The 17,941-nt window shown below is 37.9% G+C and overlaps 1 protein-coding gene across 3 annotated transcripts in view; it reads right to left on the bottom strand.

Annotated features, from left to right (window-relative positions):
- The window catches only part of SUVR5 (histone-lysine N-methyltransferase SUVR5), an 86,368-nt gene extending 68,643 nt beyond the window's left edge, over positions 1-17,725 (bottom strand). The window contains exons 1-4 of one of the 3 annotated variants that reach the window (XM_089419395.1): positions 17,374-17,725; positions 13,321-13,562; positions 12,110-12,412; positions 11,899-12,009 (exon numbers count right to left, since the gene is read on the bottom strand). In XM_089419395.1, the coding sequence (XP_089275521.1) occupies positions 11,899-12,009; positions 12,110-12,412; positions 13,321-13,562; positions 17,374-17,425 (708 nt within the window). In that variant the 5' untranslated portion in view covers positions 17,426-17,725. Of the gene's footprint in view, positions 1-11,898; positions 12,010-12,109; positions 12,413-13,320; positions 13,563-17,263 lie in introns of all 3 variants that reach the window. The other 2 variants (XM_089419397.1, XM_089419396.1) reach the window with 2 other exon arrangements.
- Between the last annotated feature and the right edge of the window lie 216 nt (positions 17,726-17,941).

Below are 17,941 nucleotides of genomic sequence, written 5' to 3'. Positions count from 1 at the left end.
CAGCCTCAAACACAGGTTCTTCAGTCTCCTCCACCCATTCTGATGTTCGATCAATATCGTCCAACACAATGGGATCTAGATCAGGTGTTTTGCTCATCATTTGGTTCCTCCTCAGTCGAAGGTTGTATTGCACGAAAACAAGATCATTTAACTGTTTTTCTTCCAAATGGTGTCTCTTCTTCGTGTGTATGCGCTCAAAAACAGACCAATTGCGCTCACAACTTGAAGCACTGCAAGTTTGACTGAGGACTCTAATTGCAAACCTTTGCAATTGAGGACACTAGCCACCAAATGATTCCCACCAATGTGCTGCAAAGAAAAAGACATTAATTAGTAACTTAGTTTATAATTTGAATTGTAAAGAATGTAAACAATTTTAACTTGAAAAGAAAAACAAATTGGAAATTGGAATTGCTTACCTGGTTGGTCCACATCTCTTGCCATCTTTGCCAAGTTTTTGCCAAAAGTACCACCTGCCATAGTGAAAACAGTAAGTTGTCTATGTATTTCCAACTGGTCTGCATGGCTAGGGACCATGCGCTCCAAGCAATCAATCAATCCAGCTCTGACCTCCCCATCATGCAGATCTCCTAGCCGATTTTTATAATGATACTTTGGGTTCAAAAAATACTCAGTTGCATGTATAGGACGATGGAGTTGATTGTTCCATCTATTATCAATGATCTCCCATATACGGCCATATTTAGCTAACCTGTCCTTGTAAGATGCTCGTATCTGCTCCTTTGCCTAATCCATAGCCTTATAAATGCAGCCCATGGCCAATTTTTCCCCATCCACCATCCTTAGCACCTTAACAAGGGGCTCGGTAATTTTCACAAGCTCTACAGACCTTATCCAGAAATAACTGTCTAACACTTTCTTTTTGGTGTCTTTTCCATCTAGTCTACGAGCCCACCGAGATTCAGACCATTCTTCAAAGGAAAACATTTTCTGCAAGTTTTTATGTTGATCATTGAGACATTGCAACGTGAGGAAGTGAGTTACAAATCTCGTAATTGCAGGCCTAACAAGCTCTTTGCCCCTAGTGTTTTTCCTCATTGCACTCAATACCCATGAGTGGTTGTAAATGTATTTTGTAATGCACTTGGCATGCCCTGCAGTGTTTTTTACCCACTCCACTTTGCCTATATCCTCAAGCATGAGGTCTATGCAATGTGCAGCACATGGAGTCCAAAATATGGTCTTATATTTGGTCTCAAGCATCTTTCCAGCAAGAACATAGTTTGAGGCATTATCGATAATGACCTGCACAACATGCTACTCCCCAACTTCGTGAATAATGTTATCCAAAAGCTCAAATAGAAGAGTTGCATCCTTCACCTTATCAGATGCATCAACTGATTTCAAAAACATGGTTCCTTGAGGGCAAGAAAAAAGGAAATTAATGATAGTGCGGTTCTTTCCATCGGTCCATCCATCTGACATGATGGAACAACCTGTTTTGAGCCATGAGTATTTAAACTCAACCAAATACTCATCAATGGAAGATATCTCTTTTTGCAAAATAAATCCCCTCAAGTCATGCAGACTAGGGCCTTTGAAGCCTTTTCCTGCAGCTATAACAAAGTCCCACGTAGCTTGGTAATAAGGTGAGCGAGCAGCATTAAATGGGATATCTTAATCATACCACCATCTAGCAATGTATTGATGAGAAGTTTCTTTGCATTGTTTTTTCCAATGTTGATCTAAAGTGGGTTGACGACTTGGCTGGGAGGAAGAGGCGATGTTGGCAGAAGATGAGAAAAAACTTTGGATGTTTGTTCTCTTTGTTCCTTTTGATGGTTGGCCACAAGAAGGATGAAGATAGTGAAAGGGGTCATTGGTGGAAGGGATAGAAGTTGAGTCTTGAATCTCATAATCATCATACCCACTCTCTCTCATGGCGTCTAATAATTCCCTCTTCCTTGCAATGTCATCTTGGATGGCCTTCTCCCTAGCCTTATCCTCATAAAACTTTTCAAGCTTGGCAATGTATTCTGCCCTAATAGGACCTAACACTGCATTTGGTGCATCACATGGCTTTACTTGGCCTCTTACCCCAGCCAAGTGTTATTTCAATCTAAGAATACCCCCACCTCCAATAGATTTATGGCATAATTTGCATATCATTTTTCCATCAATTACATCACAATGAGCCAACGCACTATCCTTTCCTTTTGGAGCCAAGTTTGCTTGAAATAATAACAATTTGCAAAGAAATCTGCCATTTAAAAAACAAATTGTAGTTAAGCAACATGGAAAACCAAAGCTAAATGTAGGAAAACAAATGCACATATAAGCTACAAAATTTGATAGCATAGAGCTAGAGATTTGATAGCATAGATGATAGAAGTGAGAAGTTTATAAATTTATAACACATAAAAAAGTTAATTCATGGACAGCAGTCAAATGAGGAATTTTCAAGTGAAAATCCTTACCTAGAAATGCAAACTAGCTTCCTTAGCCTCCTCTTGAAGATGGCAACTCCACTGACAGCTACAAAATATCTCCAAAATAGCTCCAACTCCAACTCTAAGATGACTACTCCAACAAAAACTCAACACTCTCCAAGCTCACAAACAAACTCACAAACACTCAGAAACACTCATAAACACTCCAAATCAGAGGTGTGAGACAAATGAGAGGGAGAGAAGCCTCTTAAAGGCTTGGAAAGGGTGTTTTTGGAGGGAAAGAACCCTTAGTTTCCCTCCAAGACCCCTAAAAAACATTGAAAACAGTGCTGACTGGGCTCACGGTGGGCTTGACTGGTAACCGGTCGGTTTCGTCCTAAACCGGCCGGTTAGGACCGGTTAGGTCTCTTTTTCCACCACAAAGGGTGTCTAAACTGGTTTTTTGACCGGTTCTGACCGGAGGACCTGCTAACCGGCCAGTTAGACCGGTAATCGGTTAGCTGGGCTGGTTTTTAATACTATGATTCTAAGAACAAGCAAGAATTAGAAGAAATTGGGATCAGTGACAGAACTAAAACAATCCTAGAAATTAAAAAGGTAATTTCCAAAAGAAACTTGATGGTCCAGCTTGAAGACAGATGCCAAACAATGGAACTAGCAATAGACAAGTTCATGGTCAAATTTGATGTTTTGAGGCAGAAAGGTCTACCTAATCCTTTGGTGATTAATGACAGGTTGATGAAACATGAAGATTATGACAAGAAAATCAGAGAAGTGGCCAAAGAACAGTCCAACAATTCCTCCATGAAAGAAATTCCTACAGGAAAAGTGCTCTATCAAACTTTTGAGAATCTCTTTCACCTCCAGCGTGAGGTAAAACATCCCTTTATAAACAAGCCTACTTTTGCAAAATACACAAAACCTGATGAAATCTACAGAAGAATGGTAAAAATCAAATTACCAGATGAAGAGACTTGGGAGAAACTAAATGATTTACTTTGAAAGGTAAAAGTAAAATAGGTAACAGAGCAATCAAAGATTAAAAGTAAAGCAGTAACAGAGTTTAAAGAGTATCAGATGACAAGGCAGAGTAAAGATGTAGCCAGCGTGAAAGACACTAAACAGAAAAAGAGACAACCAGCGTAAAGCAAACAACAAAAGAGATAAAGCAGCAAAATATCAGTGAAAGCAAACAGCGAAGCCAAATAAGCAGGGACAGCTTGCATTAGTTAGATAGTTGTCTCTATCTTCTTGAATGAAGATATTTCATTTTCCTTGAATAATTCCTAAATCAATGTTAGGATATTTTGTAGTAGTTTTTGCATAAATACTTAATAATTCGAAGTATTGAGTATGGATATCTAAATATTTCTATAGTTGAATTCATCTACAACCTGAGGGTTTACTGTACTTTTTCAGTTGACAGACAGGACAAATAATAGAAGCATTTCTTTACAGGATTCATGTGTTGAGCCACTTCAGTGAAGTATATTTCAATTGTTCATGTTCTTTTCTAAAGTATTCCATAAACTTGAATGTTTTTTCTAAATTTGAATGGTATAACAAGAATGTTATTGCAGAATCTGTTTAAGTACACTCTGTTTTGAATTGTTATTCATTTCTATGTTTTCTTCTGATATCTGGTTTAAAGGATCCTTAATTTCCCTCTAATCCCGATTGACCTCTTTCATCTTCCTTCATTATCTGGTTTAAGGAATCCTTAACTGCTCCTTGATCCCAATTAAAAATCATTTCACCATCTCAGCCCTAAAGATCTAATTTTGCTTAGTTACCTTGCCCTGTAACACTGCTTTTATAATTGGTTTCTGTTCTGTTTTCTTGACATATTGACTCCATAGCCCAATGGAAAATAGACAAGCACCTATCCATCTAAATCAGTAATTCCACCAACAAATCAAAATCAAACCAAATCAAGTAAACATAACAAGCCTAAAATCCATTAAAACAAACAAAGTTAAATCATATAGAAAGAGCCCTCTTTGAGTTTAGGAAGGCTAGATCCTAAGCTCCAAAGTAGGTTTGTAGTTACCTCTAATATTTCTTTTTAACACGTTGAACAACCCTTGGAAATTTTGGAGTGATAACAGTACTAAAACATTAAAAATACTAAGAGTCTAATTAATAGAAAGGTGAACCACGTGAAGAGGGGCCAAGTAGGGGCCTAATCTCCACCCTTGATCTAAATGGTTTGAGATTAAATCTCAACCATTAGGTCCTAGGGATAGGGTTCCCATCTAATGAAGGAGACAAGGAAGAAAAAGGAGCTCATTCTTCACTTCAACTCATGAGAGCATTGAGTAGAGAAGAGGAGGAATGAAGAGGATAAGAGGCACGGTTTTTGTGTGAAGAAATCAAACAGCAAGAGAGAAAGAGAGTTAAGCACTAGTTCGAATCTCAAGACGCAGAGTTTATGCTTTGGAGGAGGCTCGAATCTCTAAGGAACAGTTGCACAACCTTTAGCACCCAGGTCGAATCATTCTTTAAGCTTGAGGCAGCATACAAGCATCCTTTTTCTCACACACCAGTCAGCTAAGAAGAGGCCAAGAAGTTCGGGCCTGAGCAGCATAATTCTCCAGCTAGTTAGGCATGCTAAAGCGTACATTTCAGGAGGCTTCAGTAAGCTGTCAAGGGTGAAAAAAGTCTGCTACAGGTGTTCTAAACAATGTTTTAAAAGATGGCCGACTCAGAACCGACTCGGCCAAGTTGGTCTGAGCCAGCCTTGGAAATTACAACCTGGCCATTGAACTGGTTCGGCCAGCCAGGTTAATACCGAGCCAGCCGAGTTGTGATTAACCTGGCTGGCCGAGTTGTTACACAACTCGGCCGGCTCAATATTAACCCGGCTGGGTTATGTACAGCGGCCCGGTGACAAAAAAAACGGCTTTTTTAAAAAAAAAATTAATATTCGCTGAGTGTGGGGGACTCCAAAGGGGTTTAGTAATTGGTTTGTTGGTCTTTGGGGTCCATTCCCCTCTCCCAAACCCTATTTAACCCACTCAACCCCTCTCATTCTCTCACAGCCATCTCATGCATTTGAGTGAGAATTTCAGTGAGAGTTTGTGACGAGTTGTTGAGTTTGTTTTTGGAGCAGCAGTGAGGAGTCTTGGGCAAGCATTGTAGCTGGAGTGAGGAGCTTCTTGGGCAGCCATTTGGAGCAGCATTAAGGAGTTGGTTTCTTGCAGCAAGCTTGAGGAGACAGTTTGTGCCTGGAGGTATTTTTTTTCACTTGTACAAATCTGTTTTGGCTTATTAAATTTTATGTGCAAATCTAGAAGTCCTAAAGAGTGTTTAATGTGAAAGAAATGAACATTGAATCAATGTTTTTTTTTTCATTTTCAATTGTTTTCTTTCATTTCCAAGTCAAAAAATGGCACCTAGAGTGAAAGATATTGCTTGGGCATATGTTGAAATGGTTGAAAGTCAAATGCATTGCAAATTTTGCCATAGGAAAATTAAGGAAGGTCCTGGGGACATTAATAGGCTGAAACAACACTTGGCGAGGATTGGAGACCAAATTGCTCGATGTACCTCACCAGAAATTGGGGAGATTAGGAAGGAATTGTTAGCCAACTTTGAGAAGTTTAAAGAAGATAAGGCTAGGCAAAAAGAGTTAGAGGCTGAAATTGGGAGGAAGAGGGATATACAAAAAATGATGGCTACCAACCCCCATTTTGATTTTGAGGGTTCTTCCTCTATCCCTTGTACTAATGCATCCAACCCCTTCCGATATGTTCCTCCCTCTTTTGATTCTATTCAAGAAAAGGGAAAGGGTAGAATGAAAAAGGGTGATATGAATATCAAAAGTTATTTCACTCCCTCCTCTCCATCAGATGCACATGGTCCTCAAGCTAGTAGAAGTCAAATGCAGCCCACTTTAGATGACCATTGGAAGAAAGAATTGAGGGAGATTGCTTGTGATTACATAGCTAGATGGTGGTATGATGCTGATATCCCCTTCAATGCTTCCCGTTCACCATATTATGAGCCTATGTTTGATGCCATACATGCTGCTGGAAAAGGCTTCAAAGGCCCTACTATGCATGAGCTAGGGGGTATCGTTTGCAAAAAGAAATTCAATCCATTAATGAGTATTTGAAATATTTCAAGGACTCGTGGGCAAGAACAAGATGTACCATCATGTCAGATGGATGGACTGATCAAAGAAACCGTACCATCATAAACTTTCTTATCTTCTGCCCACGGGGAACCATGTTTTTAAAATCAGTTGATGCATCTGATAAGGTAAAAGATGGGTAATTTCGATTGGATGAAGTCGTTGAGGAGGTGGGGGTGGCTAATGTTGTTCAAGTCATCACAGATAATGCCTCTAACTATGTTCTTGCTGGTAAATTGTTAGAGGAAAAACACAAGACCATTTTTGGACCCCATGTGCTACACATTGCATAGACCTCATGCTTGAGGATATTGGAAAATTAGATTGGGTCAAAAACACTGTAGATCATGCCAAAAGCATAACAAAAATTATCTACAATCATTCATGGATTTTGAGCCTCATGAGGAAACACACTGGGGGCAGGGATATTATTAGGCCTGCCATCACTAGAATTTCTACTCATTTTTTGACATTGCAATCTATGCTTTCCCAACATAGAAACTTGCAAAAGTTGTTTTCCAATGATGAATAGAATCAAAGCCAGTGGTCTCACAAACTGGAAGGCAAAGAATTGAAAAAGAAAGTTAATAAAGAAATATTTTGGAGAAAGGCAGCAGAGATTGTGAAGCTCGCTGAGCCACTGGTTAAGGTGTTGTGGTTGGTGGATGGGGAAAGATTGGCTATGGGCTTCATTTATGAGGCTATGGATCAAGCAAAGGAGCAAATAAAGAGGGCATACAAGGATAAAGTGGCTAAGTATGGGCCCATTTGAGCAATCATTGATGAAAGATGGAACAATCAACTCCATCTCCCTATACATGCAGCTGGGTATTTTTTGAACCCACGGTATCATTATAAAGCTAAGGACACGGGAGCTTTGAGGGGAGAGGTTAGAGATGGGCTGATTGACTGCATTGATCGCATGATCCCATTGGAGTCTGATCAGCTGGAGATACACCGACAGGTCACGACCTTCACCAATGCCTCGGGTACCTTTGGGAAGAACCTAGCAAAGATTGCAAGAGAAATAGATGAGCCAGGGAAACAAAAATTTCAATTTTGAAATTCTTAATAGTTTTTTTAAATTTTCTTAAATCATTTATAATTTGAAAGTTGGATATAATTTGTAATTTTGTTGAGCTAACTCATTACACTCCTATGTTTTTTGCAGCACAATGGTGGGAGGCTTTTGGTAGCCATTGTCCTGAATTGCAGAAGTTTGCAATTCATATTTTCAGTCAAACTTGCAGTGCTACTGGGTGTGAGTGCAATTGGTCTCTCTTTGAGAGGATTCACACAAAGAAGAGAAACAGTTTGGATCAAAAACAGTTAAATGATCTAGTCTATGTCCAATACAACCTCTGGCTCAGACGCAACCAATTGCTAACAAAAGACCGGATTCAGATCCCATTGTGTTGTAAGACATTGATCCAACATCAGATTGGGTAGTAGAGAGTCATCCAGCAGAGTTTGATACTGATGAGGACCTTGATTTGGATTTACAGGGGGAGGCATCACTCGAACATGATGTTCAGTTGAACGCAGATCCTGACTCACTTGTACCAGCCTCAGCCTCACAGCGAGCAAGTCCTCCAGTTGCAGGCGCTTCCTCTGCTCAGCCACGACAGAAGCGCAGCCGCATATCTCGTCTATCTCAGCTTGCATCTGTTGCACAGCCTGCTAGTGCTACCACTTCTATAGTTGCAGTTGGAGATGATGATGATGAGGAGCCATGGGGCCCCCTGTCTGACTCTGAAGATGATCCAGAGATTGATCCACATGATCTTGGCTCCTCTTGCAGTAACTGCTAGCCAGTAGTACTGGTCACAGTTTACTTTTGTTGTAGAGGCCATTTCTAGCCTCTCCTTGGTTATGTGTTTTTGTTTTGAATCTTTGATCATGTATGTATTGGACAGCGCACTGGGTGCCATTTTGATATAATGGATATATTCATGAGCCTACTTTGATCATATGTTGTCTTCCATCTATATTCTAATGCTGTGTATTTGGAAACATGAATGAAAATCTTTAAAATTATGTTTTTTTATAAATAAATAAATAAAATATTTAATGTATTTTTTACAACGACCGAGCCATTGAAATCGAGCCGGCCGAATCGATATCGAGTTAGAGTCGGAGTCGAACTCAACCCTCGGCCGAGTCGGTGTCGGAATCAGAGTTTTAAAACATTGGTCCTAAATCTAGCAGAGAGATGTGTGCCACAGTTTTGAAGTGTTAATTGTTGCTTACATCAAATTCCCTATGCACTGTAAGCTAAAAGGAGGGCGTATTTTTCACTGTATGAGAGAAACTGTGTGAAGATAAAATATCAGTCCCAGAAATTTCAGTGTTAAAGAAACCTCAGAGAAGCAGCTAAAGGGAAGAAATAAGTTTAAACTCACCTTATAATTTTGTTGTAAAATTTCCTTTGAGAAGCAGAAATAAAGCCTCCCTTCAGAAGACTGGCTTTCCCCAATAGTGGGGTTTTTCCAGTCATCTTCACCAAAAAATTATAGTGTCTAAAAGTGAGTGTGTTTGTTATTTTTATAATATCAGTTGTGCAAAAAGAATTAGTAGAAGCACTCTTTAAATGTTGCAAATGAATGCATAAAAATTTATATCAGCATATCAAAACATGTGGGTTGGGTTTGAAACACACTTGCAAAATTTGTAAACTGGGAAAGGATGCAGATCATTCAAATTTTCCACATCAGCCCAGCCGCATGAAAGGGTGTGACCCTTGAGATAATTTACCCCATTCAACTAGTATATCTAATTGATGTGACATTTCATTTTCTCCACCAAGTTTCTTCTTCATATTTTTAAGGTCTCTTGGACAGACGCATGTTGTGGATAAAGGAGGACGAATTCACTGTTTTGACCGAGCAAGAGAGAGGAGCCGCAGGCTGCAGGGACCGTAGGCCTATTTGACCAGAATGTTTACCAGCATTGATTTCTGATATGTTTGACTGGTTTGACCAGCATTGACTAGCCGAAATTTGAACAGGTTTGACTTGGATATTGGCACAGATTTCTAGACAAAATTGTTGATTTATAAACCTTGCTGAGGAACGATTTCTCCTAAAAAAAAAGTTGTTGGGTTTTCTCTCATGGTTGGGTTTCCTAGGGTAAAAATATTGCCTCTATTTTGCATGGCTATCTTTCTACAATCTTCACTGTTTCCGCTGCATTTATTGTTGATATTTTCTGTGTATAATTGCTCAATGAAACCAGTGACATGAGATAAATTGATTGACGATCATTGGATAGTAATTATCAGATCAGAAAATTGTTTTTATACTGCTCACCTTGTTGAAAATTCAACAAATATGCCACCCCCATCTACTAGTAGATTTATAAACACAGAAGTTTTGCCTTTATCTTCACATCTAACATTGTATGGGGACCATGTAGCTATTATTCGTGTTCCACGACCACTTAAACCTACTCCTCTTGTTCATAGATTGGAGGAAAAGAAACTAGAAGTTTCTCGTGGCAGGAAGAAAGCTTAATAGATACTAGATTTAATTATCTTTTTCTTGTTTAGAATTTAGTCTCTAGAACCTAGTACTTTTTCTTTACTATGGCATATTTTGTGAACAATATTATAATTTAAGTTTAAACTTTAAACTTTGAACCTACCTTCAAAACTATTTGAATGCATCATACAACTCTTTAGTACTAAATATGATGCTCTGTTTCATTTCGTAGTTGAATGAATATGATGTTCTGTTTCATTTTGTGATTGAATGAATATGATGTTCTGTTTCATTTTGTGGTTGATGTTATTTTTGATGGTTTGTTGATGGCAAAAGTTAAATGTCAAACTTGAAGATTGATGTTGCAGTTGATGATTGACTATTCAATGACAATGTTATAACTTATCAGTTATAACTGCTAGATGATTGATGTTATATATTTACTAAATGGTTAATGTTTTAATGATCATCATTAATACAGTAGTTAAATCTATGTTTTCATGTTTTCTGCAGCTTATTTGGCATTCTTTTTTGAACATTTATGGATCGAAAAATATTAAAATAAAATATATTGAAATATGTATTATTTAAAAACCAATCCTGGAATGCTCTACTCTCAGAAGCTTTTTGAAAATTGCACTTCCCACTCCCAACAGCATAGCACAGTACACCTATGGAGCCACTTCCAAGTGGTATTGGACAAACAGTTTTAGCTCTTTTTCTGATGGATTATATGCAAGGGAAGACTTTTGGTTTACTAGGCCTTGTACCATTTTGTAAACCCTCACAGTACTATTCAGACAGGGCAATTTTAATATAAAATCTAGCTGTTACTGCAAACATAGAAAAGGATGCATGACAGTGATGGCAATCTTATAGTGTTGAAAGATTGTTTGTAGAATTGGAGTTGAAATGAAGAAGGTGATAGTATGATGAAGCACCAATGAAGAGACCCAAATCGGCAGATGAAGAGAAGCTGAAGAAACATCACATAACAAGGTTACCATCCTAAAGAACCAGCAAGCTCTATGGCCAGCTACCCAAGTGCCTCAGTGGATGGTGGTGGACCCATATGCAGTCTTGAAATTGGCTTCATCTTTTAGTTTGTATAGTTCCTTTTGTGTATTTTGATCTATCACATTGCGGGGCGGTAGATAATCAAAAAATATTATTTCCATGTTCAAGAAGGGTTTTGGAGTATTGACACCTTAATAAAATTTTAACTGGGAATTCAAATGACCTGTATAATGATCACTTTATATCAGTGTCGTGTGACCAATGTCATATTTCAGGTTAAGGTTAAAGGCTAGGTGGCTAAATCATGATAACCACTTAGGGGTATTAAAATTTGTGATGAAGCATGATGTAAAGGCATGAGAGTAATGCCAATTGGATTTATCTCTAGTGGTTGGAAGGAATGATTGTCATCCTCCCCACCCAAGTTCAATTCCCGCAAGTGGCATGTTAAGCTCATGACTTTGAGCCTTGTTTTACAGCCTCTGCGTCTGTCTTTTAGCATATGCCCTAAATTCAACAACTTTGTTATTTATGGAAGCAATCTTATCCTAGGAACTATAAATGAGATTTGCCCCTTATAGTTTTATAAGAGAAGCCTGTTTTATCTAGCACTGCCTTACTCCATTTTTTAATACAAAAACATATATTCTAAAATAGATAAAGTAATCCATCGGACGTAATCTAACCCAACATGGAACACAAAGGTATAGTTGTGTTGAGAGAATAAGAGAAAAGCAGATAAATATCAAGAGGTGAATATAAATTCAATAAGGACAGAAAATATGAGGAACATACATCAACAAGCACCTATTCAAAAATGATTCACAGCTATATAGTATAGATGTTGAGAAATTACACTATGAAGCTTGACCAACATCCTCCCTAAATCAGAGTAGTTTTTGCAGTGACCCGCCTCCCTTGCAAATTCTCTCCATGCATTCACATCTCGTGCACTTTCTACCACCGCCTGAATAAGTAACAGAGACAATGGGAAATGATTATGAGCCATAATCAACTGCATTTACATAGAAAGGAAAAGCATGAACTGTACACAAGAGATATCTAACCTCAATATGAAGTTGATCGCTAACATCAAGCATGGCAACTGCTAGAGTTTGCATCATATACCGCCTTGGTATGCACAAGTCCTTCACTATTTCAAATCCACTTGCATGTGTACCATATGCAAGGGGTTCTGGTTTCTCAGTAATAGGACAAACAAGCTGTGAATCCGCCCAACAATGACTACGAGTGTGGGGAAAGTAAACTACAATATACTGTTTGCGCTCGTAAGTAGGCTTTGCTCTCAAAGTTTCTGAAGGGCAGTCATCACTAGAGCATTGTATCCCTGGCTGCCACCTACCCCTCCACTAGACCAACACCAACAGCAAAACTTTTAGCCTATACTAGTATCCTTTAAAGCATCATATTCAGAATGTATTTAAAATAAATATTAAAGCAAGTACAACACAAATATACTGGACTATGACTACAAGACACATTTCAACACCAACAGCAATTTTAATTAGAGAGGGGAAAAGATTAGATTATATTTAATAGTGAACAAGTCTACTGCAATAATGGACATGTTTCCATAATTACTAGGTTTCTTTAGCAAAGATATCATTGGGGTTAAAAAATTGTAATACTCTGCATCAAAGACATATTAATGGAATACTGACAACAGAAGGCGAAAACAATCCCTTGCAATGGCTCCAGGTTGAAAGCAAATATTTCTATGTATATGATGACAACAATTGAATATGCTGAACATTATAATCAGAACATTTAATTATAACAGATGCTTCAGGTGTATTTAGGATTTGAACATTTCTTATTAAATTCATCAAGAAACTTTGCATATAGAAAGTCTTGAAACTGTTGAATTATTAGTTTTATGGCACGCAAGGCATTACCTCATGTCAAATAAGAGCTGAAAATCATAGTTTCTGAAAACAAATATAAAGATTTTGTTGCCATGCATGAATCAGACTTTTAAGTTGTAAAGAAGTTCTCTCTGCAGAAGAAACTCTAAGATCAACATAAAGGGAGTGAAATGTCTAGTGTATGTATTGTATTAGGTTGTAAAGAAGCTCACTCTACAGTAGAAACTATAGATCAATATAAACGGAGAAATACACGCACACATATATATATACATATGCCATATTGAGCTTTCTCAACATAAAAATTGTAAGAACCACTAAAAACTTAATAGTAAATTGCCATAAATTACTTCATAACACATGGGATGCCATGAATGATTAATCGTGCAAACCTTCACCCAAAGAGCTGTTACATCATTTTGTTTTCTATCTTCAGCTTTGACTGGATGAACTATGTTGTGGATCCCTGACAAGTGCTCATTTTCTGGTTCTCGGAGACAATTGTCAGGATCTCCATTATTATGGTTTTCTAGACTGAGGGTGACTTCCATGTTTCTTTGAAACTCATGGACCTTAAAGTTCAAATCCAAAATGTTTCCCTCTCCTGACCTGGTTTTGATCTTGCTTTGCTTCCCTAAACCACAATCAAGAAAACACAAAATCATCGATAGACAAAATAATAGCACCAACTCCGATAATTTATCAGTCAATATATAAAGGAAAGAAACTAGTCAACCATGTGTGCACAGTACTGTACTTCTCTGGAGTCTGGATATGAACCAAATTTTCTGAACATGCATAGTAACCAAAATATATGAAACTGCTAAGAAAACAAGTGCTAAAATAGTTATACATAGCTTTTATTTTTCAATCCTAAATGCAGAATACAAAAGCTCAGAATTGAAGTATAAAAAGTGTATCAAGAACTCAAGCTGTAGGATGAGCTTCACAGTGTTGGGAGCACCGTAAATGGCCACTATCTTTTGAGCAAAGATATTGTATTTAGACTCTAGAGTTCTACGAGACAGCACGCAACAGTATGTGATCACATGAAAGATAAAATGATGAAAATGATGATTATTCACATAATCATGTAGTAAATTGCTTACACATTATCTATTATAATAAAAGTTATACTAGATTCTGATTTCGCATCAGCCCTACAACCATTACCAAACCAACACACAAACATAAGAACATTACAAAATCGAAAATCCTTAATTTTCCTTTCCCGTTATTTCTTAAAGTCAACAAACAAATATCTTTCCATGCAAAAGGGCTGGAACAATGCACCAGAGATTTCTTCACTTAGATCAGCATTCTAAGTCTTGAACGCAGTGATTCTGATTTTTATGCCATTCTAACAACTGAAAAGCTATAAATCGTGATGACTCTGGAGGCAATGCAACAGTCACTTTCCCTAGGAGGAACCAACAGACAAAGATTCTGATCTCAAGCATGTTAAAAAAGAAGAAAGGCACTGGATCAAGGTTCCATGATAGTTGCATCAAATAGTGACGATAACTGAGTCATGATAACAGGGCAGAACTTTCCCACGACAATAGGTTTTGGAATGGATTCAAACAAATCAAACAGGCACCTAAGTTGACTAACATTTAAAGCATGCAAACAATCAGAATGAAGCTGATGCTTGTCCTGGACATTTGAATTCCAATGCTGGTTCATACTTTGTTATATTGTGCCACAATCTTCAATTGACCCTGATCAGATAGCTATTCAATAAAGGGTGGTTAAATTTGCTTTGACTAACTGTGATTTGTTCTGCATGAAACTGATTTAAACTTCAAGAAGTCATTAGAACAGTACTTTTTTTGAAAATGTAAGACCCTTGTACTTTGCTAGTACAAACTTGTGAAAATTAATTCAGATGAAAAGTGGTTTACCTCCTCGAATCAGCAGATGTTAGAACCCAATTTATTGAAGCCTCAATCAATAATTGAGTATTTAATTTTTTCTTGAAAGTGCTTCCTTTTCAGCTCGACGAGAAGCATTATAACTGGCCTGAAGAAGTCAGGCCCTGCAAGTGGCTCACTTGTGCAAGCAAAATGGCTCCGAAGAGGCAAACCACTCAACACAAGCACTTTCATTCGACTAAGTTAGCATGATATGGGGGTGCATTTCTGTCAAAAATCACCCAAAACATGCACCTGGCCCCAAAAAATTACTCAATATTGGGTGGTTAGATATGTGGTGAATAATTGTATGAATTGTTCTACATGAAACTGATCTATTAGGATCATTCGGACTTCAAGAAGTAATTAGAATTTAGGACAGTCTACTCTTCTTTCTTTTGAAGACATGAGACCCTTGCAATTTACTAGCACAAAATTGTGGAAATAATTTGGATGAAAAGCAGTTTCCCTTCCCAAATCAACAAATGCTAGAGCCCAGTTTATTGAAGCCTAAATTGATGATTAAGACCCTTTTTCAAGTGTTTCATTCTTATGCTCAAAGTGAACCATTGCAACCAAAGTTCCCATACTCTACTCCAATAACGATTTGGGCAGGCTGAAGAGTATATAAGTTGACTCGGACTCTGGGAAAGCTTTGGAGTTGACTTAGAATTGAGATAAAACTTAGAAGTGGAATTGACTTAGAATTGAGATAAAACTTAGAAGTTGACTCTAAAGATAATAACCAGCCTAGATCCATCTAACTCCAGATTTAACATGAGCCGAAGGGATCAAATTTTTTCAAGTAAAAACTTCTTTTAGAGTGCAAAATACAATGTGTAAATAAATTGATATCCACATAAATTAGTTAACATTACTTTTCTATTTAGAGAGTAGTTTATTTTTAGTTCACAAATGTTGAGCACGGATGGACAGACAAACTTACACATCGCCATCGTACTGGGTTGTAGAATGAGCCTCTCGGCTCAAAGAAATTGACTCCAAAGATAATAATAAAAAATACTCAAAATTTTAAATAATAATAATCTAATTTTAAAGTCACAGTCAAGCCAGACACCAAATAGGTGAACCCTTGTTTGTGGGACAAAGGAAGCCCTCCATGCGGCTAAAGTCTCTGGAGGTGTACATACCCTACCCCACTCTGGACTTGAACTGCTGGCCTTATAAGAGGAAACACATATTCCTAACCATTAGGAAGTTTGTAACATCCATATAATCCAAATTTATGGATATTAAATCATTTCAAAATGCTATGGGTTTTAAGTGACTGATAGGTCTCCTTGTGATTTGTTGTGGAGCTGAGTTAGAAAAGCAAGGAAAATAAGCGTTCCTGTGTAGGAAAATGACAGAGTCTCCCTAAGTCAACCTGACTTGCCTTTGACCCCAGAATCCAAGTCATACGTGCAAACGAAGGTCCTAAGTACAACTCAAGGCTGAACCGGTCCAGGAATGAAGCTGACTCAACTTGGTCTCCTATAAGAGCAAAGCCACACTAGGGAGTCTACTCAAACTTGAAAGAATTTGGTATGAAATTATAAATCATGAAAACTAGCCCGGAGACATTATGCACCACAGTTGACTGCTTGCATAGAAATGGACCCAACAATCAATACCAACACTTCCATCAACTATGCAGCTGCAACAGGGTGTACTTTTCTGTCAAAATCACCTATGACTTACACCTGGCTCCAACCGCTTATGCATGCCTTTGAGGGAATTGAATCTTGGTGGATGACCTAACATACCACCGTCTTCACCACTAAACCACAATCCCATTTGCATTTTTCATATCTTTTTAGCCCCCTACCTATGAAATAACAGATCTTCTGTCACCCCAAGGAAAAAGAATTGTGTGTTTATTCCGATATTTTTGGTGCATGGTACAGTAGAACGTTCGAAATTGACACAAAAATGTGAGAGAACGTCCCCTCCAAGCGTATCATCTATTTTTCTGAACCACAAGGGCTAGCCAAATAGATGATAGTTTTCAAGTTACAAGCCAGGCTCCCAAGTTGATCGAGGTGCTGGCACAATCATAGAGGACATTCTATACACGACGATCTGCATCCTAAATCATCTACGTTGGACATGGTAAAAAACCCTAAATTTTCTTAGTTCGTGATTCGAATTCAGCACTGTTCTTTTTAAAAACCCAAAATTTGAAGCCCACCCAAAATCTTAAACCACCTAAAAACTTGACAATTGTGGGAATACCTGAGGATTTAACTTATCAACTAGACTAAACATAGAACCTCACCGTACGACGAGGCCAATCATCAATGGCAATGTAATAAGTAAGCCCTAGGATATCATGACAAGAATGCAAGCAGCTCTGCTATAAACAAATACCATTTTGAAAAAAACACGCACAAAGCATAAGATAGCGCACAGCTTAAAGCACCTGATAATTCAATATCACATCACATCCACTGCCAATCAACCATGTTGCTATATAAAATGGAATATTTAAAGCTTGGAGGAGAAGGAAATGGGACATAGAGAAGCTCTTACTGTATATATTATTTATTAGAATTGGGCCATCAACATCTTCTTCGTTCTGCATGTGTTTTGGTAGCAGGGAGAGTGAATGGATCCATGTTTTTCAATCAATAATTTTTCATGGATCCATCCAAATCCAATTTCCTATGTACATGTGTTCTCCCCCCTTTGATTTTTGCTTCCTCCCCTTTAGCCCCTTATACGAACACATCCTCAATGCCAACGCGCACCGTAATTTCGGTCGGGGCTAATGGGGGTCTTTAACTAAAGTGGGTCACACATTATCACGTGTATATCCAAGCTAGGGCTCATGCCTAATTAATTTCCATCCCTAGTGCTTTGGAAAACCGTCCAAATGTTTTTTTGGTTTTGGGTTCTTCACCCTGCGACGAAAGGACTCCTCCATAAATAACGCAATTTCCCTTTCTTTTTCTTTTTTTTTTTTTGTTTTTAACGAGGTTGAGGTGTAAATGGTTTACCTGTGCTCGTGTAACTTCGTGTTTATAAGAATTGTTTTAAAAAAAATGGTTTTAATGAATTTTTTTTTGCAATGAGTGAAAGTTGGGTAGTGCAAGTTGTT

Source organism: Pinus tabuliformis, chromosome 4_1 (assembly GCF_031772625.1).
Source record: "Pinus tabuliformis cultivar Carrire ecotype Pingquan chromosome 4_1, CPIR1, whole genome shotgun sequence".
Taxonomy (NCBI): domain Eukaryota; kingdom Viridiplantae; phylum Streptophyta; class Pinopsida; order Pinales; family Pinaceae; genus Pinus; species Pinus tabuliformis.
The sequence above is the reverse complement of the archived record's forward strand: the minus strand, read 5'-3'. Positions and strand labels throughout refer to the sequence as shown.